The sequence below is a fragment of the Saccopteryx leptura genome, chromosome 2 (genome assembly GCF_036850995.1).
Source record: "Saccopteryx leptura isolate mSacLep1 chromosome 2, mSacLep1_pri_phased_curated, whole genome shotgun sequence".
Taxonomy (NCBI): Eukaryota; Metazoa; Chordata; class Mammalia; order Chiroptera; family Emballonuridae; genus Saccopteryx; species Saccopteryx leptura.
The window spans coordinates 347,330,145-347,353,832 of NC_089504.1; the positions used below are offsets into that span (position 1 = coordinate 347,330,145).

Consider the following 23,688-nt stretch of genomic DNA (forward strand, 5'->3'; position numbering starts at 1 on the left):
TTAGAAAAAGAGCAAACTAAGTTCAAAGCAATCAGAAGACGGAAATAATATATATTGGCTATCAGTGAAATAGGAAACAAAAATAGTAATACAAATAATGAAACTAAAAGCTGGTTCTTTAAAAAATTTAATAAACTTGGCAAACGACTAAGAAAATAAGAGAGAAGACACAAATTATTAAAAGCAGGAATTAAGATGAGGACAAAGTACCCAAAAGACAGATTTAAAGGATTATAAAGGGGATATAAATATACTAGCAAATTAGACAACTCAGAGAAATGGACAAATTCCCGAGACGGTACTTATTACCACATTTAACTTGAGAAAAATAGAATCTGAGTAGGTTCTTAAGTAAATTCAGTGAAAATTTAAAATTATCCCACAAAGAAAAAGCACAGACCCAGATGACTTTACTAGTGAGTTCCATCAAATACTTAAATAAGAAATAATACCAATCTTCAAAGTTATTCATTTAAAAAGAAGAGGAAAGATTCATTTATGAAGCCAGCATTTTTCTGATACCAAGTCTAGCAAACATATCACAATAAAAGGAACTCTACCGATCTATGTCCCTCAGGAACAGAGATACCAAAAAACTTTAGCAAACTGAATCCAGCAACATGTAAAAGGATTTTGGATCATATCCAGGTGGGATTTATTCCAGAAATATAAGTGGCCTTACAGTCTGTCACATCTATTCAGCTTGCCAGTGTTTTACAAAAGCAGCCACAGACAATGCATAAGCAAATGAGCATTTGCACTCCAATAAAACCTTATTTCTGGATTCTAAGATTTGAATTTTATAGAATTTTCACATGTCACAAAATAGTATCTTCTTTTGATTTTCTTTTCAACCATTTAAAAATGTCAGAACCATTCTTGATTGGTTTGTACAGTAGGTCAGTGGTAGGATTCAAATAATTTAACAACCGGTTCTCTGCCCTAATGACCATTTTAAGTATAAAAAAGTGATATACCGAAAGGCAGTTTATTATTTTATGTATTTAATACTTCAATAAGAACAATAAAAGAGGTACACAAAACTAGATGATGTTATAAGAGTTTTAAAATATTAATGAAGAAATATTAAATACCTGACAAAAAACAATAGAACTGTTATTTTAGATATTTCCAGTGACAGCTTGTCACCCCCCCTGGTAGTTTGGCATTTTTTCTCTTTACGTTATATGTTTGTTTACCGAAGTAACAAACATGAGGGAATTAAAATGTGGTATTTCATCAAAAGTATAATGAGTTTTATGAAATGAATAAATAAATATTACAAGCATAGTTCCGTCAAGTTTTTTTCACCTATGATGAAATCAACATTATTATAGGCGTTTAGAATACGCTATTGTACAGATGAATGTTAAAAGAGTAAGGAATATAAATTTGTGATTTCCATATTGGGCGGCTGCCGAGGCGCCCAGCTTAGAGAGAACCCTGATTACAAGTGCCATTTTTAACAACCAGTTCGCCAGACTCAACAAAAATTTAGGTATCAATTCTGCTGCACCAGTGCGAACCAGCTCAATCCCACCACTGCAGTAGACAGCTGGTGAGATTTACTGCCCTCGGGAATAAAGAAGCCACATGATCATCTCAGTGTGATAGGTAAGCCTCTAAAATGACCCTCAAATAAGTTCTAAGAACCTTCTAGTATTCACACCCTTGTGTACTCCTGTCCTGTTGAGTGTGCTCTGTACCTAAGGACTCATCTCTAACAATAGAACAGTGCAAAAGAAATTGGATGTCACTTTGGAGAATAGGTTACAAAAAGATTGTTACTTCTATCTTGCTGTACTTTTTTCTCATGGCTCTGATTTGAGGGTGGGAGCAAGGCAAGTTGCCCTGTAGTTCTGTGGAGAGACCCATGTGGCAAGGAACTGAGGACTCTGGCTAACAGCCAGTGGGGCCCTGAAACCTACCAAAAACTAAATGAGTGGAGTTGGAATTGGATATTCTGAGGTCTGCCAAAAGCTACTTAAATGAGCTTGGAAGGGAATCTGTACCCAGTTAACCTTTGAGATGATTGCAACTGTGGCCAGTACCTTGATTACAGCTCTGTGAGAGACCCTGAGTCAGAGGCACCCTGCTAAACTACCTTTGCCAGTATTCCTGGCCCACAAAAACTGAGATAGTAAATGTTTGTTGTTTTAAACTGCTCACTTTAGGATCATTTGTTATGCAACAATAGATAACTAACACATCTAGATAGAAAGAGCACATGACAAAATCCAGCACCCATTCATGATAAAACTTCTCAACAAACTAGGAATAGAAGGGAGTGTCCTCACTGGTCAAAAGCATCTATGAGAAACTTGTTGCTAACCATCATACTTAATGGTAAAAGACTGAATGCTTCACCTAAGGTCAGAATCAAGGCAAGGATGTTGTCTGCCATTTTTAGCATTCAGTTGGAGATTGTAGCCAATGTAGTATGCATTACAGAATTGCAAAATAAAACCCCAGTAGAGGATTACACTCTACACTCATGGAAATAGCTATCACAAAAAAAGACCGATGTCAAGTGTTGGTTGGCAAAAATGTGGAGAAACTGGGACCGTCATAGGTTGCTGGTGGGAATCGAAGATGGTACAACCACTTTAGAAAGCAGTTTATCAGTTTCTTAAAAAGTCAAACATAAGCTTAGTATAGAACCTAGCAATTCTCCTCCTAGGCATCTAGCTGGAAGAAATGGAAGCCCAGGTCTACACAAAAACCTAAGAAACAGCCAAATACTATAATGTATGGTTCTTACTTGCATCTCAATTTGATCAAATCAACTTGATAAAGGTATTTTTGAGAGAATTGGGGAAACTTGAGTACAGTCTGGATATCAGATATGAAGGAATTAAGGTCCTTAACTATTAAAAATATGTCCTGAAATATTTACAGGTGAAATAGTCTGGGATTTGCTTTAAAATACTGGAACGAAAAGAGGAGGGAAATGGATAAAATAGAAATAGTAGAATATTGATAAGTATAGGAGCTTAAGGATGGTACGTGTGCTTTGTCTATTCACAAATACACACTGTGCTTGGGTGTATTTAAAATTTTTCATAGTAAGTTAAAAAAATTAAACTGAAAACTTGACCACTGTGGAAAAGAGCCTTTAAGAAACTCATAAAGCATCGTCCTGGAACACTGAGGTCGCTGGTTCAAAACCCTGGGCTTGCCTGGTCAAGGCACAATGGGAATTGATGCTTCCTGCTCCTCCCCCTTCTCTCTCTCTCTCTCTGCTTTCTAAAAAAAAAGAAAGAAACTCATAAAGGAAAGTAGCAAGTAATGTTATATAACAGCTTATTTCAGCCCAATACTGGTCCATCCTCTGTATGTCTTGTAAAAATCCAGTTATTTAACTGCCATGTACAAGGTTATCTTAAGTGGAGATTTCAGTGAAAGAGAAGCGACAGAGCTTTCAGTCTTCATGTCTCACCACTTGCTAGCAGGTACTAGCTTTCTGCTGCTCCTGGATTTGCAAAATGCATGTAGCTCTCTTTATCAGCACATATGCAGTTTGCTGTTAATAGCTATTAACATTTCCAAATATGAATAAAGCACCATCCTCCCCTCGTGCAAATTCTCATACACATCACAGCCTTTTTTTTTTTTTTTTTTTTTTTTACAGAGACAGAGTCAGAGAGAGGGATAGACAGACAGGAATGGAGAGAGATGAGAAGCATCAATCATCAGTTTTTCGTTGCTACACCTTAGTTGTTCATTGATTGCTTTCTCATATGTGCCTCTCCGCGGGCCTTCAGCAGACCGAGTAACCCCTTGCTCGAGCCAGCGACCTTGGGTCCAAGCTGGTGAGCTTTGCTCAAAGCAGATGAGCCCGCGCTCAAGCTGGCGACTTTGGGGTCTTGAACCTGGGTCCTTCCGCATCCCAGTCCGACGCTCTAGCCACTGTGCCACCGCCTGGTCAGGCATTACAGCCTTTTTTATCCTTTGTAATGGCACTGGGCTCTCCTCTTTGTGGAAAGTCCCGGGCTTTATAATTGCTTTCATTGGGGGGATGGAAATTGTACTGTTCTTATATATACACGTGTTTAATGAAAATTGTGTTTAGTGTACTAAGGATGTGTTATTATTTGTTTATTTTTTTCTGCTTTTTCTGTTTTTCAGTACGTGTGCTAGCCTTAGCAAGTTCTGTTCCAAACTCAGGCACCTTGACTTGGCTTCCTGCACATCTATAACGAATATGTCTCTAAAAGCTCTGAGGTAAATTTCTTATAAGTTTGTCCAAAAATCAGAACAGATACTTATTTTTTAAAAATAACTGGCATAAAGTTGGAATTGAGGGAAACCATGTTTTGTGGATGTGTTCTATAGTTCAGAAGAGATCTTCTATCTTACCACTTACTCAGATTATATAGAGGACAGGTGACATATGATGAGAGGTAATTAGGATTTCTGAACATACTACTACAATTTATACACAAATGATTAGGTTTTTATGAAGACTTCCTCCCTTCTCCCCCCCACCCCCAAATGACACACATTATAGTTTAGTGCTTAAAGCAGTGCTCTGGAGTCGGTTATTAACCAGGAGCCTTGAATAAATGTGACCTTTGTGAGTTTTTCCTTGTTATCTCAGAGGTTCGTTGCTAGGATTAAATAGTACTATTATTATTTGATAATATTAAGCCAAACCATATAATGTTACCCATATCCCAACAGCTTTTAGCTTATAAAAATGAGTTTCATGTGTTTTAACATAATTATATATAAATTGTTTAGCGTGTAGTAAACACTCAGTAAGTTTTTATGTTAATGCATTTTTTTAAGTCCATTACAGAAAATATATCATAAAGGAAGGTGAGGTGCCCATGCTCTTTATAACTTTCTGTCAGCCTTTTATGGTCACATGCTTTGGTTGCATTTATGAATAGTAGGAAGTAAGCTATTAAAAGAAAGAATGTTGATTTACTTAAGAGTATAAGCAATCTCAGACCTTTTTTATGAATATTGAGCACATATGTATCTGAGGCTGTTTGCTGTGTAGGATAATATAAGTACATTTATAGTTTATAAAATATTCACATAAATGATCTCAGTTTTTTAAAAAACCTTGTGAGGTAGATGTAGACAGCACAGACACTTTACAGGTAGAAAATCTAAAACATTGTTAAATGCCAGATAGTATGATTCAGCCATGGATGTAACTGAATAAGATATTGTTGCTGCCCTTAAGTTGCTCAGAGTCTAGTAGGAGAAAAAAAGCAACAACATTAAGTGTCATGTTACTGTGTGGTAAGTGCTGGGATAGAAGGGCAGCAGTTTGGGGAGAACAGAGGAGTGGTTGTGGCTAATTTGGGATTGAGAGGTTCGAGCGGGCAGGCTTCCTAAAGTGACTTACCTGAAGTTACACTATTAATGTTGAAGAATGAACTTGAGTCAAGATCCCCTGGCTTTATTTTGTAAAACAGTTAAATCAATATTTTCCAAAGAGTGACATAGATCTTGGGATTGTTCCATAGTTCAAATATGAAATCAAAGATCAAAGATGAAGTTATTATTTGATAGAAGCCAGAGATCAAGTATAATATATCATCTTAAATTCAGCCTGTGGTAAATAAAAGTTTTAATGTCCTCATTAATACTTTGATAAGTAATAGAATTATTTATAGAGAATCTCGGTTTGACTCTAAACTCTTCATTAATTACTTGGTCAACTTGAATAAGTCGCTTAATTTTCATTTTCTATCTAGGGAACTTGGAAATATCTGATAAGTGCAAAAAGAATAGTATTTGAAAAGTATAAACCTCCATTAAAAGCTAGTATATCTGAAAAACAATATTGTGCTTTGTGCTTGTTGGTTAAACTGAATTTGAGCTAGCCCTCCTAGGGATGTAGTTCCACTTGAACACCACAGACCTTGTGAAGGGTTTGCCTGTGTTCTAAGTCTATGTTAAGTAAATGTTTATATTCTTGTGGGAGAGCATGGGGCTCTATTCACTTCCTGATTAAATGACCAATAAAATAAGACTTTAGTGCCTTTGGAACTGGATTTAGTCTTACGTTTCATTTTGTTTTATCCCAAGTGAGGGATGTCCACTGTTGGAGCAGTTGAACATTTCCTGGTGTGACCAAGTAACGAAGGATGGCATCCAAGCACTAGTGAGAGGCTGTGGGGGTCTCAAGGCCTTGTTCTTGAAAGGCTGCACACAGGTAATCCTCCATGTAGTGCTTGTGAAGGATGGAGAAACCGTGAACTTGGTAGGCAGCCCCAAGATGTTGGCTTAAAGAATATGTAATTGTTTTGTGTTATTTACCAAAGATACTTGTTTACCAAAAATTAGTATTTTCCTTAGAGTAGAAGAAAGAGAGAGAGAGAAGAGAAGAATAGAAGAATTCACAACTGACCAAAAATAAAGTTTTGTTTTGAGGGGAGGCAGGTTGGCGAGACAGAAATTGTACTGAGCAAGCACCACAGAGAAGAAGAATTCCATGCAATTTAATCTGAAAGGAAAATGTGCCGTGTTGTTACTGCCTGACACCTTGAATTGGGTAGGCAAGGAAGATGGTCTTGGCAGTTTTCACTAGTTTTTTTAAACGTGCCAAGTATACAGCAACCTACATTTTATACTGTTGATGCTTATTTCCTGCCAGTCACATTACAAACCCAGCATTTTGTCATTAAAAATATTACTAGAAGGAATTGGCATGGAAATGACCAAGAGTAGGTTTAGAAGTAACTGTCAGAGTAGGGCTAGGCTCTTAGTACCTTGGGTTTTTAATGGTTACTAAACCCACACTTTGGATTCCATTAAAAATGCCCTCATTTTTTCACTGTTATGGGCGATGTTCCATTTTTTGAAACAGAGCTTTGGAAGTATGACTACCTTAAAACAACAGCATGAGCGTCTGGTTATTTATGGAATCCTGAAAAATATTGATTGGAATGCATCATTATAATCAATTACTTGCCATCTGTTCTCAGCACTGTGCTCATGGCACTGATCTGCCAGCAGCAGAGAAACTGTGGGTTCCATTCTCAACTTCTCCCAAATATGCAGGGAGTGTAGAAACATGAAAATTCTTTTTGATCATAAGTGCTCAGCAAAATGTGGCTAAGTATATTTATCTGAAGAAAAACCCACAAACATTAGACAGTGTTTATTTTATCTTTTCCTTGATTTCATGATAAGAATTTGATGTGCTAAGAACTGATTAAAAATAGAACATACTGATCATATCAGTTACACCTTTATGTGATCATGATTCAATGTTTTTTGAAACTTGGCCAAATTTAGAATGTATTGATGAATGTGTGCATTCTTAAATCTTTGTCCTTTGAAACAATGTTAGTAATCATTTTTTCTCTCTTTTTAATCTTTCTAGCTAGAAGATGAAGCTCTCAAGTACATAGGAGCACACTGTCCTGAACTGGTGACTTTGAACTTGCAGACCTGCTTAGTAAGCAGACCTTTCCACAGCTCTTCTGTATTACTAATTGATTTCTGTATTATTACTGTAAGAGTTTTGGTCATCAAGACCAGTGGTTCTTCTTCAACCCTGGGGACACAGTACACACAGAGATAATTCTTGACTAGCTTCACGATGCTCTCTTCCAGGGGCTCTGGCATAGATAAGCGGGTAGCTTATTCAGAATTCCAAATAGGCTACCTATAATTTCATCCTTGTCTTTTCTACTTAAGAATACTCTACTTTTTATAATTAAATTATTCAAAACTTCAGTATTTAAAATATTTTTTGGTAAGTTTATTGCAACCTCATTGATTATTAATATCTTATCAGTGGGTGATAACTATTGGAAACCACTGATCTGAACAATTGATGAGCAAAATGAACCCTTTAAATTGTATTCAAGTAGTTAGTATTTATAGATCACATTTGACTATCAACATTTTTGTGTCTATCCCCAAAACTCCTGTTTTACTTATGAATTTACTGAAACTATTCAGGATCCTAGAACATTGACAACACACCTTTAGCTTCTCTCTTTTGCCTTGAAAAGCACATATGTGTGCAGCAATGAAAAAAGTTAATGAGGGTTTTCCTTGTTTTTACTAAGCCTTCTGTTTATTATACCCTCCCCTTCTATGTAATCATCTGAAACTTGAGAGCACAGTGGTGGTTTAGTTTAGAGGTGATACTTTAGTTTAAAGGTGCCACATTTTGAGCAATTTAAACAGCTTGCCGTTCCAGCCCTTACAAGGTGGTGCTTCCTGGTAACGATCTGCTTAGGAGGCTTCTGGAGACTGTTAAAGGAAGACATTTATTTTCAGTCTCACCACCCCTTCCTTTTAATTCTGATTGCCATAGCGGCTAACAATCAGACTTTGCATAATGTCATTTATGAAACTGAAATATTTGGCCTGAAAAAAAGAGGTTATACAACTATTGTAAACATGAAACCACCATCTTATGGGGATAGGAAAGAAACTATTCCTGGGCATCTTCAGATTTTATTTATGTGCATACACACACACATTCTGCACATATGTGTGTATATATATGTTGCATGCACCTTTGCACATATGCATAAATACATACATACCATACCTATCATTTACCATTTTAGTTTTGTTTCCTTGACCCTTCCAGCAGGCAGAAAGCACAGTTGATAAGCATAAAAACCAGTTCTATCATGTGTTTATTTGGCTGTTTCTCTCACTCAGATAATAGAGCACAAGCCACTTCTTTGACATTCCTTCTATACAATGTGATGAAATGTAATTCTCAAGGAGGGATCGCTTCTTGGCGGGTTTAACCGTGAGAAGCGGGGAAGGTCTACGTGCATGCACACGCGGTACTTTCTGCCAGAGGTCCGGGGACTTTCCCCTAGGCGTAAATGAGGAACAAGTCCTTCGTCTGTAGCCTAGGAAACAGGCCTTCAGCACGGACTAATTCTCAACATTAGTAAGACTTCATGTTTCTGCCCAAATTAAAGTGACCAAAATACATTCTTGATCTATTCTCTTTTTCTTGACTAATTTGAAAACATAAAACTTTAGTAAATTTTACTCTAAAATTTAAAGTTAAAAGGCAATACAATTTTTTCTCTTGCCTGCCTCAGTAATTCCTTATAGACTTCAAAACATTAAAAAGGATTCATGAACTATTGTCAACCCCTATAAATTCAGTTAGAAAATTTTATTTTTATTTATTTATTTATTTATTTTTTTCATTTTTCTGAAGCTAGAAACAGGGAGAGACAGTCAGACAGACTCCCGCATGCGCCCGACCGGGATCCACCCGGCACGCCCACCAGGGGCGACGCTCTGCCCACCAGGGGGCGATGCTCTGCCCATCCTGGGCGTCGCCATGTTGCGACCAGAGCCACTCGAGCGCCTGGGGCAGAGGCCACAGAGCCATCCCCAGCACCCGGGCCATCTTTGCTCCAATGGAGCCTTGGCTGCGGGAGGGGAAGAGAGAGACAGAGAGGGAAAGCGCGGCGGAGGGGTGGAGAAGCAAATGGGCGCTTCTCCTGTGTGCCCTGGCCGGGAATCGAACCCGGGTCCTCCGCACGCTAGGCCGACGCTCTACCGCTGAGCCAACCGGCCAGGGCAGAAAATTTTAAAAACATTAGAAAGGAAAAGAAGTACAGCCCTACAATACTTTACTGATATTGTGTGATATCAAGTCCATCGGCCTGCTAACTATTCATGTTTATTGATTGCTACTTCCTCCCTTACATTTCAGTTATCCATGTTTAGTAATAATGATACTGCACATTAGCCCAGCACTTTTTTAGATTCTTCAATGTGTATCTATATCTCATTAATTTATCCTCATGACAAATCTCATATCTGCCTTAGCATCCATTTTTTATCTGTATTTTGTTTCAGTTGTACAATATTGAGAAAGGATTGATTTAAGCAGTGACTATTTAAAGTTTGATTTTCTTTTTCTCAGTGTTCCTTGCAATCTAAGGACACTGATTAAACAGAGATGACAGGAGAGCTTTTCTGAGAATTACTCAAAATTAGTGGCTCTAGCAGGACAAATTGAAGTTCTGGTTATATCTGATTGTATCCAATATGTTAATACATTTATACCTTGACTTTTTTTTTAATGCAACACCTTTGTTGTTTTTTATTTTCAAATAATTTAAATCATACAAAATTATATTTGAGTTGAATGCAACTATTCATCTCCATAAACTATAATATTCTTTATTAGAGAACAAAAATATGGAAATAAATGTATCTGTAGTTGATAGGAGATTGCAGCTGTCATCCACAGGTTGTTTTTTTTTTAGTAACTTAGTATCAATTTTTAACTTAATATGTTTATAGTATTAAAATATTGCCATTCTTATTTGTTGTCTTGGTTTTAAAACCATTTAATTGAATGTGCACCATGATGCACCCCATGTTGTTCCCAATTGATTAGGTTAAAAGAATCTCATTATAGCATCTTCCCTTGACCCCAAAATGAGCACAGATTCTCTTGCAAACGAAATCAGTCAACAGGAACTGGAAGGAAGAAACAGTGTGTTCATTTTCCTTTAGGTCTGCCACCTGATTAATATTACATCTCCTTTTACTTCTTTTTGGTACTGATTTTCACTGAGGTAACATTTTTTTTCCTTCTTTTTGTTCTGCTAAGTTACTGATATCTGTGGGGGGTTTTGCTCTTGTTTTTTAGCAAATCACAGATGAAGGCCTCATTACTATATGCAGAGGGTGCCATAAGTTACAGTCCCTCTGTGCCTCCGGCTGCTCCAACATCACAGATGCCATCCTGAGTGCTCTAGGTCAGAACTGCCCACGGCTTAGGTAAACATCTCTTGTTTAGCTCAAAAAATTGGGAAAAGTACAGAGGCCTCCACTTATATTTATTCCTTGGAACCTTGAAATATTTAAAGGAGATGCCCTTTCACATGCCTCCTTCTTGCTTTAGAGTTTATTTGATTACCTGTAATTGGCCTGAACCCAGGGATAATAGTCACCATTTTCTACTTCTTGCTATCCATACTAGAAAAAAAAATCATTTTATTTTATTATTTGAGAAAAGAAATAAGGTATTCTCTCTTTGTAATGCTTTCATATACCAACAGTTTCTAACTCACAGTGGTTCAACTTAGGATTCTTTGACTTTATGATGGTATGAAATTGATACACATAATAAATTACATGAGATAGTCAACATTTTATTATAAAATAAGATGTGTTAGATGACTTTGCCTCACTTTAGGCTAAAATAAGTGAGCACATTTACAGTTGGCTAAGCTAAGTATAATGTTCAGTGGGTTGGGGGTATTAAATGCCTTTTTTACTTTATCAGTATTTTCAATTTATGTGGAGTTTATCTGACATAATCCCATCACAAATTTAAGGAGTATCTGTGATTCCTTGCTAAAGAAAGTTTTTGAAAGCCCATCCTGTGGCCACTTACTTTGTAATGATGATGCCAGGTACATAGCACAGAGTATTTGAAAAGAGAAAACAGCCCTGCAGGAGGACCTCCTTTATGCTGATTAATGGTATTTTAGAGCAAGCTTTATTTCTTTATGACTCCACCTCTCTGCCTAAATATAGGAGTGGGTAAATCTTTATGAAGAACGCTCTGTTAGCTTGCACATGGAAGCAAACCCATATGATTATGTAAGAGCATGCACACACTATTTTGACCTCCCTATACCTTTGTTTAACATAAAACTTGACTGACCAGGCGGTGGCGCAGTGGATAGAGCATCGGACTGGGATGCAGAGGACCCAGGGTTGAGACCCCAAGGTTGCCAGCTTGAGCGCGGGCTCATCTGGTTTGAGCAAAGCTCGCCAGCTTGGACCCAAGGTCGCTGGCTTGAGCAAGGGGTTACTCGGTCTGCTGAAGGCCCGCGGTCAAGGCACATATGAGAAAGCAATCAATGAACAACTAAGGTGTCACAACGGAAAACTGATGATTGATGCTTCTCATCTCTCTTTGTTTCTGTCTGCCTGTCCCTGTCTATCCCTCTCTCTGACTCTCTCTCTGTCTCTGTAAAAAAATAAAAATATAAATAAATAAATATGTTAGTCATGTTAGGCGTTGTTTAAGTGACTCACAAATATAAATTTATTTAATCGTGCCTGACCAGGCGGTGGCGCAGTGGATAGAGCGTCGGACTGGGATCCGGAAGACCTAGGTTCGAGACCCTGAGCTCGCCGGCTTGAGCGAGGGCTCATCTGGTTTGAGCAAAAGCTCACCAGCTTGAGCCCAACATCACTGGCTCAAGCAAGGGGTTACTCGGTCTGCTGAAGGCCTGCAGTCAAGGCACGTTAAAAAAAAAAAAAAAAGATTAAATTTATTTAATCGTCAAACAGCATATAAGCACTGTTATTATTTCCATATTATAGATGAGAAAACTGAAGCCCAGAGAGGTCAAGTAACCTGTTCATGGTCTCACAGCTAGTAAGTGCTGGAGCAAGGATTCAAACCCAGGAAGTCTAGCTCCAGAACCCATGAAACCACCTGTTTTACATATAATAATCATTTAAATCAATAAAACTTTATTAAAACTTTTTTGTAATCACCTGGCCATGGGCCTGATTATAATCAAAGAAAATGTGCCTACACTATAAAAATTCCTTAATTGATTATAGACTTGTTGGTCAAAATTAGTAATATCAGAAGCCTAGGAGTAGAGTCTTATTCAGGAGCTAAGGAGGTAGCCAAACTCCTGTCTGAAAGGACTACCCATCCCCTTTCTGTTTTAAATAGAGAGGGTTATTCAGCTTCTTCCTCCTTCACGGTTTCTCTTGTTGTTAGGACAGAGTGGCTCTCAAAAGTGATACTTGACTTGGGTTCAGTCAGTTCATGCTTTTCCATTAGATGCAGCATATATTTCTTACTGATAACCAGTAAGGTTTTCTTACATCTTAGTTTTTTTTTTAACTTTTTAAAGTAATTTGTAAGCAAACATATAAAGACTGTATGGTACGATTGTGCAGATGCCAGCAGAATTTTCACAGCAGAGCCACTTTTGATTCCCCAGTCCTGTGGTTGGTATTTAGGTTGGTGTGTAGCTGTTCCTGCCAGTTCAGCCCCCTCTGCACTGGGCCTCCCTGGGAGCCTGTATGAGGAGGCAGGAAGCTTTAAGGGTATTTTTTCATAAGTATGGAATTTCATATTTGGGATAGACTTGTAATTAACCAGTCCCTTCATAACATTTTCAAATCTATTTAAATCTGAGTGGACCTACGTGTAAAATAGGGAAAGAGAATAATTTACTTTAGCAACAGATTAATAGGGTATCTATCTCCGTTTCATTGTTTTCCAGGAGCAGGCTGCCCCCTGGGGAGTAAGCAGTGTGCCATCAAGAAGCCTTTTAAATGCATTTCTCATGCATTTTGGCATTAAGTACAAGTTTCTATTATATTCTTCTGATTGAATCACTCTGAAATGTGGTATTTACAGGACTACTTGATGATGACTCCATGAAAATGAAGGGCAAGATCTGTACATAGACTTGCTTAGCTACTAATGGCATTCTATGTTATATAGGCCTTAGAGAATAGGAAGTTGTTTTCTTAAATACTTGCTGTTTTCATAAATGCAGCTTTCAAGGAACAAGGTCTTGACTTTCACTTTGTTTTTTTAACAGAATATTAGAAGTGGCAAGGTGTTCTCAACTAACAGATGTAGGCTTTACCACTCTGGCCAGGGTGAGTATTGTCTCCAGGCTCAACATTCCTAAATGAGACTTCCTTTTCCACATGTTCATATTGATAAACTAAAGGACTTTCTAGAGCTTCATGAAAAAAGCTTACCTGGTTATTTAGATGCGTGCAACTGAGGGTGAGAGTAATGTTGGAAAAACAAAACATAATCCAGCCCCACTAGTGGTGGCGCAGTGCATGGAGCTTTGATCTGGGACACTGAGGTCCCAGATTCAAAACCTTGACATCACTGGTTTGAGCTCAGGCTCATCTGGCTTGAGCCCAAGATCATCAGCATGATCCCGAGGTTGCTGGCTTGAAGGCCAAGGTGGGTAGCTTGAGCAAGGGGTCAGTGGCTTAGCTGGAGCCCCCGGTCAGGGCACATATGAGAAAGCAATCAGTGAACAACTAACGGGACGCAACTGTGAGTTGATGCTTCTCATTTCTCTTCCTTTCTGTCTCTGTCTTTCTCTCTCTCCCTCTCTCCTCTCAGACAAACAAACAAAATATATAATCCTAGTTTTAAGTGGATACGTTTTAAGAGATTTTCTGTATTCTCCAGAAGATTTTAGTACTTAGACTGGCTTATAAATTGCTGTATAGTATTTAAAATTACAACTGTCTTTGATCAATGTAATGGGCAAGGGGAAGGGCATTTGATTTCAGACAGATTGATCTTTAATACCACTTAGTTTTCTGGCCTTAAATTTTTCTCATATTTTAAATGTTTTTGTTGTATTGTTTGGTTTTGTATTTTATAGAATTGTCATGAGCTTGAAAAGATGGACCTGGAAGAGTGTGTTCAGGTAATACTGTGGAATTTTACTCAGCAATGCAGTACGATAGAAACGTACATAACCTGCACGTGAGAACGTTCGCGTCCGCTCCCTGGCGTGGTGCGTGCCTCGCAGCACTGCGGACTGTCCACTTCCTGATGTGTCCCCCAGGCACACCAGGCAGAGGCTCGTGGTATCTGTGTTCAGGAACTAGGAAAATCTTTGCCATCCACAGGATTGCCATTGGAAAGAAAGAAGACCCAAACATTTGAGTCATAAAGATATTTTCTTAGACTTACAGCGTTTTGATACTGGTCAATAACTAAAGCCCTAGCACACTGATATGTAGTGTTGTAAAGTACCATACCTCACTTCCGTGGGTTTATGTAGAGACACCAAGTCCAGATGAATTTTGAAGGGTTTTATTAAAGATGAAGATTTAGCCTGACCAGGTGGTGGCGCAGTGGATAGAGCGTCGGACTAGGACGCGGAGGACTGAGGTTCGAGACCCCGAGGTTCCCAGCTTGAGCGCGGGCTCATCTGGTTTGAGCAAAAGCTCACCAGCTTGAACCCAAGGTCGCTGGCTCCAGCAAGGGGTTACTCGGTCTGCTGAAGGCCCACAGTCAAGGCACATATGAGAAAGCAATCAATGAACAACTAAGGTAACACAATGTGCAACGAAAAACTATTGATTGATGCTTCTCATCTCTCCATTCCTGTCTGTCCCTGTCTATCCATCTCTCTGACTCTCTCTCTGTCTCCGTTAAAAAAAAAAAAAAGGAAATTTATTTAATATGCCAGCCTCATATGACTAACACGGGGCATTGCGACCCAAATTGTGCACGCCAAATACATTTCAGAGGCTGGTTATGTACCCTTTGACCACATACAGGTTAGGGGGAGCATGGCATCATGACACAAGCTTATAACATTTGTTTAGGGGATCCATAGAAACATTAAAACCTTTAAGGTAATACAGTCAAAGACATTTACAGATCTTTTAGTGTCTATCTCCCTTCCTTTGCCTAGAGCAGTCGTCCCCAAACTACGGCCTGTGGTATGCGGCCCCCTGAGGCCATTTATCCGGCCCGCCGCACCACCTCTTTCATTGGTGGTCAGTGAGAGGAGCACTGTATGTGGCAGCCCTCCAACGGTCTGAGGGCCAGTGAACTGGCCCTCTGTGTAAAAAGTTTGGGGACCCCTGGCCTAGAGGTATGTTACTCTCAGGATTCCAGGAAGGGAGAAAGAGCCAAAATCAATGTAGGGTGGTATGTAAATTCTGTCTCTTATTGGAAGAGAAAAGAAGTTTCTCAGACAACCTTTATTCTATAGTTAAAACTAAATGACCCATTGTCCTTGTAAGTCAGGAAGGTTCTACATTCTTCTCTCTCCCCTCCCCAAGGAAAGGACTGGACAGAAAGCCTGACCTTTCCTCCTAAAATATCAATATTAATTTTGCAGCTTTTTGGTACCTTACCACAGTAGCACTGTCCTTTTTTACAGTAGCTTAACTGGGCCCCTTATATCATTAGCCTTGAAGACCTGACTTTGTATGGAACCCTGTCCTTCAGGCAGGCAACCAGATAACTCTTTATTAACAATTTTCTTATCAATTTTAAGAGCTTTGAGGTTAATTAATTGGGGAGAAACTTTGAAGGGAGACTCCTAAAAAGAAGATAAAGCAATGAGTTTTTTTAATAGTAAAAATGAAGATACTGGGTAAATATTGAGGTCAATTTTTTCTAGATTACTTGTTATCCAACACTGCTTAGCAACTATTAGTTTTTACCGAACTAAAATTTGTTTATGTCCATTTATCTTTTGCATGTGCCTGTGTGTCCGGTATGTCCGTCCAGTGTCAGTCCTTCTGAGTGATGTGCACATACCTGCCTGCCCCAAATCCCCACCTGTTGATATTTCTTAGCCCCTGTGAAGCTGTATATATTAGAATTTTATAGTATCTCAGAGTTGGAAGAATTGGAAAAGAAGTGCTGATTTACTTTTTGTCCCATGATAACTATAAAAGACTGCTCTTCCTTGAGGAGTTCTTCCTTCCTGGCTGTTTGTAGGTAACCCAGATTCTATCATCCCCTTTGTGCTATCTTTGGCAAGATAACTGACACCCAAATGATCAATCCTGAGTTGTGGCAGGGCTTATAAAATATAGGCCAACTATCTAAAAAAATCTGAGGATGTTCTTACATTAACTTTTTTCATGGAGCAGTATCTTCCCGTTGTTTTCTGTGATGGTTCGTTCTAAGGAGATAGAACAAAGTCCAGGGGGTAGAGGTTAGGAGGGGACAGATTTTCATTCATTTTTAAAACAAAACAGTTTTCAAAAGACCTGTTCAAAGATGAAGACGTTACTAGATGTATTCAAGCCTGGCTTCTCAAAGAACAGGTTCAGGTAGCCATTGGGATTTTAAACCCCACGGTTTTGTTACTTAATAATCAAGATCAGGATATCAGTCTTGATTACAAAGGTAGTCAAGAATGAGGTATGAGCCATGAGTTGTTTGGAATTTTACCTAAAATAAACTTATGTGTTTCTTTCAGATAACAGATAGCACATTAATCCAACTTTCTATACACTGTCCTCGACTTCAAGTGTTGGTGAGTTTGACTCTGAAAGTTTTATGTGTTTATTAGATTTAATCAAAACCCAGTCCTTACTTTCTTCTTGGTGTCTGGCTACTGTTTTAGGAAAGCATATTTCTCCAAATTCCCAGCTTACAGAGGACCAAGGGAGGAACTGGAAATGTTAAATGTTTTCTGTATCAATACTTGGAGATTGAAAACTGGCATGGAAAGTATGAGTTCTCCCTCCCACACGAATTATACTCCAACCTGAATTTCTAGAGGTCTGGGGGATGAGATGGCCCAAAATGCAATCTATCTTGAGACCAAAACAGAAGCAATCAAGGCTTGACTAGGGGGAGTTCTCTGCTACTGCTTCTGGGAGCACGGTGGCTGACCATTGTGTATCTGGGTTCAGTTTTGGTATGTTTGATGGCATGTTACTATCCAAAATTGGGCCAAGAGTTCTGAGTTTCACATGTAAGAACCAAGGACTTAAGGCAGATTGATAAAGTGAAGAGATTTATGTGAAGAGAACCACATCTGACCGCTGTAAGATGCACTTCATTTAATTAACTAGGCGTCCCCCGTACCAGGTAATCATTATTTAGTCCAAATTCCAGAGATTTTTGTGCAGGAAAAGCTTGAGCCCCACTTGTCCCTGTACAGAAGAAAAGTGCTCATTTGTATTTGGTGGTGGTGGTGGGGGTATCCTATTTTGTTGATGAATTATTTTAGTCATTACATGAATTCACAAAATACATTTAGAATCAATACAGAAATGTTGATCATTGATTGTCAAAAGCAGAATCCCAGCATTCTTCATTTCACCACATGAATCTAGTGATGGTTCCATGTACATCAAAGTCAAACCAGAAAAGTCTCCTTTCTTACGGTGCACAGACCTCTGGCTGGAAGAACGCCATGAGGTATTTCAGTGTCCTTCCTTGCTCCATTTGGCTGCAGAGTCTGTCTCACTGTGAGCTGATCACAGACGATGGAATTCGTCACCTGGGGAACGGGGCCTGCGCTCATGACCAGCTGGAGGTGATTGAACTGGACAACTGCCCGCTTATCACAGACGCATCCCTGGAGCACTTGAAGAGCTGTCACAGCCTGGAGCGGATAGAACTCTATGACTGCCAGCAGATCTCACGGGCGGGAATCAAGAGACTCAGGGTAAAGATGGCCGCAGCACTCTTCGGCTCTGCTCTCAGCGCCCTCTCTTCTTTTTCTGTTTAGAGTTAGAGCCCTTTGATACTTTCACACTTACTTGGACCTTTAGCAAAGTGGGGAAAAATGGAGAGCAAACCTAAAGCTATGGTTTCAGGTGGAAAATTAGTAGAAAATAACCCACCAAAGGGAAGAAAAGTAGGCCTCCTCCCAGTCGTTTCTCAGTAATGTCCAGAGCTTATTAGTAACATGCCTAGAGTCAGAAAGCATGTGCCAGGTTTGGTTGTAAAGGAAAGAAAGGAATAACATACAGAAAACATTGTTTCATTCTTTTTTTTTTTTTTTTTTTTTTTGTATTTTTCTGAAGTTGGAAACGGGGAGGCAGTCAGACAGACTCCCGCATGCGCCTGACCGGGATCCACCCGGCATGCCCACCAGGGGGCGATGCTCTGCCCATCTGGGGTGTTTCTCTGTTGCAACCAAGGCCATTCTAGCGCCTGAGGTGGAGGCGATGGAGCCATCCTCAGCGCCCGGGCCAACTTTGCTCCAATGGAGCCTTGGCTGCAGGAGGGGAAGAGAGAGACAGAGAGGAAGGAGAGGGGAATGGGGTGGAGAAGCAGATGGGCGCTTCTCCTCTGTGCCCTGGCCAGGAATCGAACCCGGGACTCCTGCATGCCAGGCCAATGCTCTACCACTGAGCCAACCGGCCAGGGCATTTGTTTGATTCTTTAAGACAACAGCTGGATCAAATAAATTTTTCCTTTTTCTTTCTGCCCAACCTTCACAGTAGAGAGGCCCCTGTGCAGCCAGATGAGAAGGAGATAGGTTGCCAGCAAGCAGGATATGGAAGGCTGGATGAATCTAGATAGTAGATCATTCAGCTCAGCAGACATTTATTGGAACATCTGTTTCACACCTGCTGTGGGAAAGGCACTGTGCTTAGTTATCCCTTGCAGCCAGCCTCTAAAAAATCCACGTTGGCCATATGGCAGCTGAGCACGTAAAGGAGCTTCAGACCTTATCTTCATTTGCAGTTGGCCTCAGCTCTTCCTCTCCCATCAGACCTGGAGGACTGAGAGCGGCACTGCAATGGGGAGTCCTTCTGGCCGTGGCTCTTCTGCACCAGAAGGGGAGAGCACAGCTCAGTCAGAGCCCCTCCCGTGCCCGCTTACACTAGGGCTCCTGGCTGTCAGGAATCTTGTCCGTCTCTGAATCTTCAAGAGTCTTTCTATTGATATGTTCTTAAGTCACTTAGCCCTTTCTTACTTTACTTTAGCTACAGCAGTATCTTTGTCTTGACCATCTTTGTACCCCTCGTACATAACCAGCACAGTGCCTTGAACGTAGTAGGTATGAAGGAACTATTTACATAGTGAAAATTAAAAGCGTGTTGTTAAAAGGGAAAGTTAAGTCTTTTGGGTCGGGGGAGTTATAAAAGAATTTTTGTTTATTGACTGATTTTAGAGAAAAAGGAAGAGAAAGAAAGAAACATCGATCTGTTGCTCTACTCATTTATGCATTCATTGGTTGATTCTTGCATGTGCCCTGACTGGGGATCAAACCCACAACCTTGGCATATCAGGACAATGCTCTAACTAACTGAACTACCCAGCCAGGGTGAAAAATTAGGTTTTTTAAATATCAGAAGAAACATTATTGTCTTAGAAAAAAACCTTATTTTAAGTTTATTTAGTTTATTTCAACTGTGGGAATCGAACTGAGACTCCCCTTCACGGCAGGTTGAGAAGCTGCAGTGCAGCCTTTCCCCAGGGTATCATTGTGGAAGCAGGTACCCGAGTATGGGAGCTGGTGTATTTGGTCATGTAGAGTAGCACAGGTGGTATGGAGTAAAACCCAGGCCCCTCAACACCTGCGCTGTGGGTGTTCAGCCTCGGCCCTGCTTTCATGGCCGTCAGTTCCTCAGTGTTGTTTCTGAAAAGCAACGTTGCTCTTTCTGTTTAAGCCCTCTCTCTCAGTAATGTTTCTGTCTTGTTTCAGACCCATTTACCCAATATTAAAGTCCACGCCTACTTCGCACCTGTCACTCCACCCCCATCAGTAGGGGGCAGCAGACAGCGCTTCTGCAGATGCTGCATCATCCTATGACAGTGGAGGCAGTCAACCTTGGCGAACTGAGTATTTAATGACACTTCTAGAGTTACCGTGGAGTCTCCAGTGGAAGCGACCCCAGTGTTCTGGGCAAGGGTTACAAAGTGAGGCAGCGTCCAGATCCCCAGAGCCACACATACATACACGTACCCACCCTCACCCCCGCCCACTTTAGCTCTGTGACCAGGGGACTGAAGAGCGTGCTGGCTTTATCAAGTGGATTGGTAAAACTTAACCATTCCTGTTGGACGTACCCAGAAGACAACTATAGGCAAGGTAGGGGAAAGGGGCATTCCAGCAAACCCAGTGTTACTGCTACTATGGTTTATTTTGTTAAAGGGTTTCTTTGGCAACTTTGAAACATCAACTGCAGTCCTCCAGGTTCAAGAAAAGCATAGAAAAACAATTTATATTGTATCCAGGGACCAGAAAGAAAATTTCTTTGCATCCTATAAATGGTAGCCATCTATTGTGAGATGACTCCAGAGCTTTGTGCTTCCTCGTCCCCATGTCAACATGCTGAGCATGCTCACGAAGAAGGCTCTTCCATTCCGCCTCCTGTTTTAGTATTTGGCCCAGAGGTTTCCTAAGTGGTTGCATTGAAATCACTGTGGTCCAGACGTGATTACTTATTCACTCAGATTGTCACTCTCTGTAGCACACCGTGTACCTGTTGTCCTCTGTTGCTCCCTCCTGCATTCTTGCTCAGTCTGTCTCCTGTTCGTAGTCTGCTTACTCACACTCAATTGTTACTCTTTTGCTGTTTTTGTGTTTACAGTTTGCATTTTGGATGATTAGTTGGGGTTACCAAACATTTTTAAAAAAAGACATTATCAATAAATATTTTTTTAATTCTAAATTTTACCAGTAGGGGACCCTGCCTGAATCTTTGCCAGTCTGAAGGGAAACCGTGACAAAAGCAAGAAAAGTTATGAGGCGAAATTGAGCTAAAATTATTTTGATGAAAGTAAACTCTGCCTTTTGGTTTCTGTTATCTCCTGTGATAGTGATAACACGCATGATTTGCCCAATATTCCCCCAGCACATTTTTCTACCAAGTCTCACTAACTTGAGGAGGAGAGAGCAAAATGTATTATTAGTAAGGAGTGGGACGGCAAACCCCCAAACTGAGCCTGAAAGTGCCGCCACCCAAACTCAGGCATGTGTGTGTTCACTAAAGTCCAGGTGTGATCAGTGACATCTCTGGTTTGTCTGTGAGGTGGCTGTGTTTTATCAGCAGCGCTGCCAGAGGAGCTGTGCCATCTAGCCAATCAGTCTCTCTCCCCCCGACTCCCGTTTCAGCCTGCGAGAGATGCAGGAATGACCCTGTAACAGCTGCTCAACTCTGTGTCAGTATTGATGGTTTCACACCTAAGATTGCAGCCTCAAAGGACAAGAGCCTTTTCGGAACCTGTCAATCATGCCTCTCTTGTGCTCCAGACTTCCCATGATTGAAACATGAGTGCAGCCAGGTGAAGGAATTGGGGCAGCAGAAAGGGAACACGGAAAGGACGTAGGGGGTTCAGGGCCTCTGCCCAGCCTGGTCATCGGAGCAAAGGGCAGGTAGGGGACTCGGTGCCCGTGACGCAGCCAGGGAACCTTCCCCGCCTTCTCACACACGCAGCTGTGCAGGATGAGTCAAATGAGTTTCTAAAGTACTAGAGATAGATATCTAAACCCCAAGGTTAAGAAACTTGGGTGATTTTTTAATTGGATGACTTTTTTATTTAATTTTTTTGTCTTTTAGAACATTAATATGCAGTCCACCATGATCTTAGATATCTGCATGATTCAGGCTGTTAAAGACTTATTTTAATAAGTGCTGGTTCAACCAGCATGTGTAAGAAATAAGTATGATTTATTTCTTCACGGACCATCACATTTCTTCACAGACCTAGAAATAAATGTGTATGATCCACCAGTATTTAACATGTTACATTTATTTTAAATCCTATTTAATTATTTCCTTTTAAAAACAAATTACTTTTAATTCTCCCTTCCCCTTATCCTTTCAAATTACAATGTGAGACCCACTCTCCTGGCCACACCCCACACATAAAGACATACACGTGCACACAAACTGCCAGGTGTAGCTCATAATATTCAAAATCCCCGGTCACTCATTCAAACAAAACTAAAGAAATAGGGGCCATCTGCTCTACCGTATGATTTTTATTTTGTATACTGCCTGAACAAATTGACCATAAAACCCTGATTGATTCGTGAGTATGGATTTGAATTGCCCAATATTTGAGGCTATTAAGGTACTTTTTTACTTGAAAAAATATATGTAAGTATAAGACTGTACTCAGCACTACACAGACGTCTTGGAAATGCCATTTCTCAAAGAGTGCACCCACGTGCAGGTCCGTGTGGACTTGCCCAGGCAACCCCTGCCTGCCTGGGCCGAGAACGGAGGGAGGGGGTCAAGGCCTGGAGTGTGCAGCAGAATGTGGTCAGGCGGGGGCTTGTTCCTTTCTCAAGAAAACTTCAGGCCTGAAGGAAGTGTATCAAGCTTGGAAGGAAGTGTATTTTTTATGCCAGTCTGCAGCCTACGCCAGCTGAGGAAATGTACCAGGACTGTGAGAACCCAGAACATGGTAAGTTTTGGCCAGGTGGAAAGGGTCCTGTCACCTGAACATAATGCTTCCTGTTTCAACATCGGGGACACTTGAAAATTCAGTAAGGTTTTACAGGTGCAACCCTGTGACCTCTGTTCCATTTGGCTGGCTCCAGAGCCCCTCCAGAACATGCCCTCCATAATGAAAAACAGCTCGTGAGCAGGGAAGGGGTTTGGGAGAAGGAAGAAGGTACCCTCAGAGCTGTTGCCGGAAGCCTGCCAGGAGCCAGGAGGAACTATTGCAGTGTCCTCTGGAGCAAGTTTTTTAACATCCAGATCATTTTTTTTCCAGGCAGCCTCTTCTCCCATTACCTTTTCTAGCATGATTTGCTACATCAATACCTTTCCTATCCTCTTCATTGGCCCCATCAAAGTGGTTCCAGCTTTTTTTATTTTAATTGACACTTCCCATTTCCTTCCTGCACCCATCCTTGCGGCCTGTTCAAAGCCTCCGTCTCACTCCCAGTGATGCTGCTGAGTCTTAAGTGTCCGCAGTCCAGCTTCCTCCTCGGGTCCTTGTCCGGATCCAGGCAAACTATCCTGGGAAGCCTTGAATGCCTTGACTGTTCTGCGGCTCAGGCCGTCTTTCGCTGGGTGGTCTTTGATGTTCGCTTACCGACTTTGAAATCAAACTTGGACACGAGCCGTCAAGGGGATCTGGCTTCATTTTAATTCCCCTTTATTTACACGTTGCGCTTCGTGTAAAAAAGGGTTTTCTCCTGTTCCACTCTTCAGTGGATATAAAAGTATTTCTTAATGTTGTTTTTGTAAATTTCTGTGTTCATGAATTAAGTTGATTTAGCAGACATGTGAGTCAGA

General features: G+C 40.4%; 1 protein-coding gene across 3 annotated transcripts in view; it reads left to right on the top strand.

Annotated features, from left to right (window-relative positions):
* Positions 1-21,113, top strand: part of FBXL20 (F-box and leucine rich repeat protein 20) — a 105,402-nt gene extending 84,289 nt beyond the window's left edge. For 2 of the 3 annotated variants that reach the window (XM_066364318.1, XM_066364320.1), the window contains exons 7-15: positions 4,129-4,224; positions 6,049-6,175; positions 7,349-7,423; positions 10,622-10,752; positions 13,560-13,620; positions 14,376-14,420; positions 16,947-17,003; positions 17,934-18,146; positions 20,139-21,113. In XM_066364318.1, the coding sequence (XP_066220415.1) occupies positions 4,129-4,224; positions 6,049-6,175; positions 7,349-7,423; positions 10,622-10,752; positions 13,560-13,620; positions 14,376-14,420; positions 16,947-17,003; positions 17,934-18,146; positions 20,139-20,246 (913 nt within the window). In that variant the 3' untranslated portion in view covers positions 20,247-21,113. The other variant, XM_066364319.1, reaches the window with a different exon arrangement.
* The last annotated feature ends 2,575 nt before the right edge of the window (positions 21,114-23,688 follow it).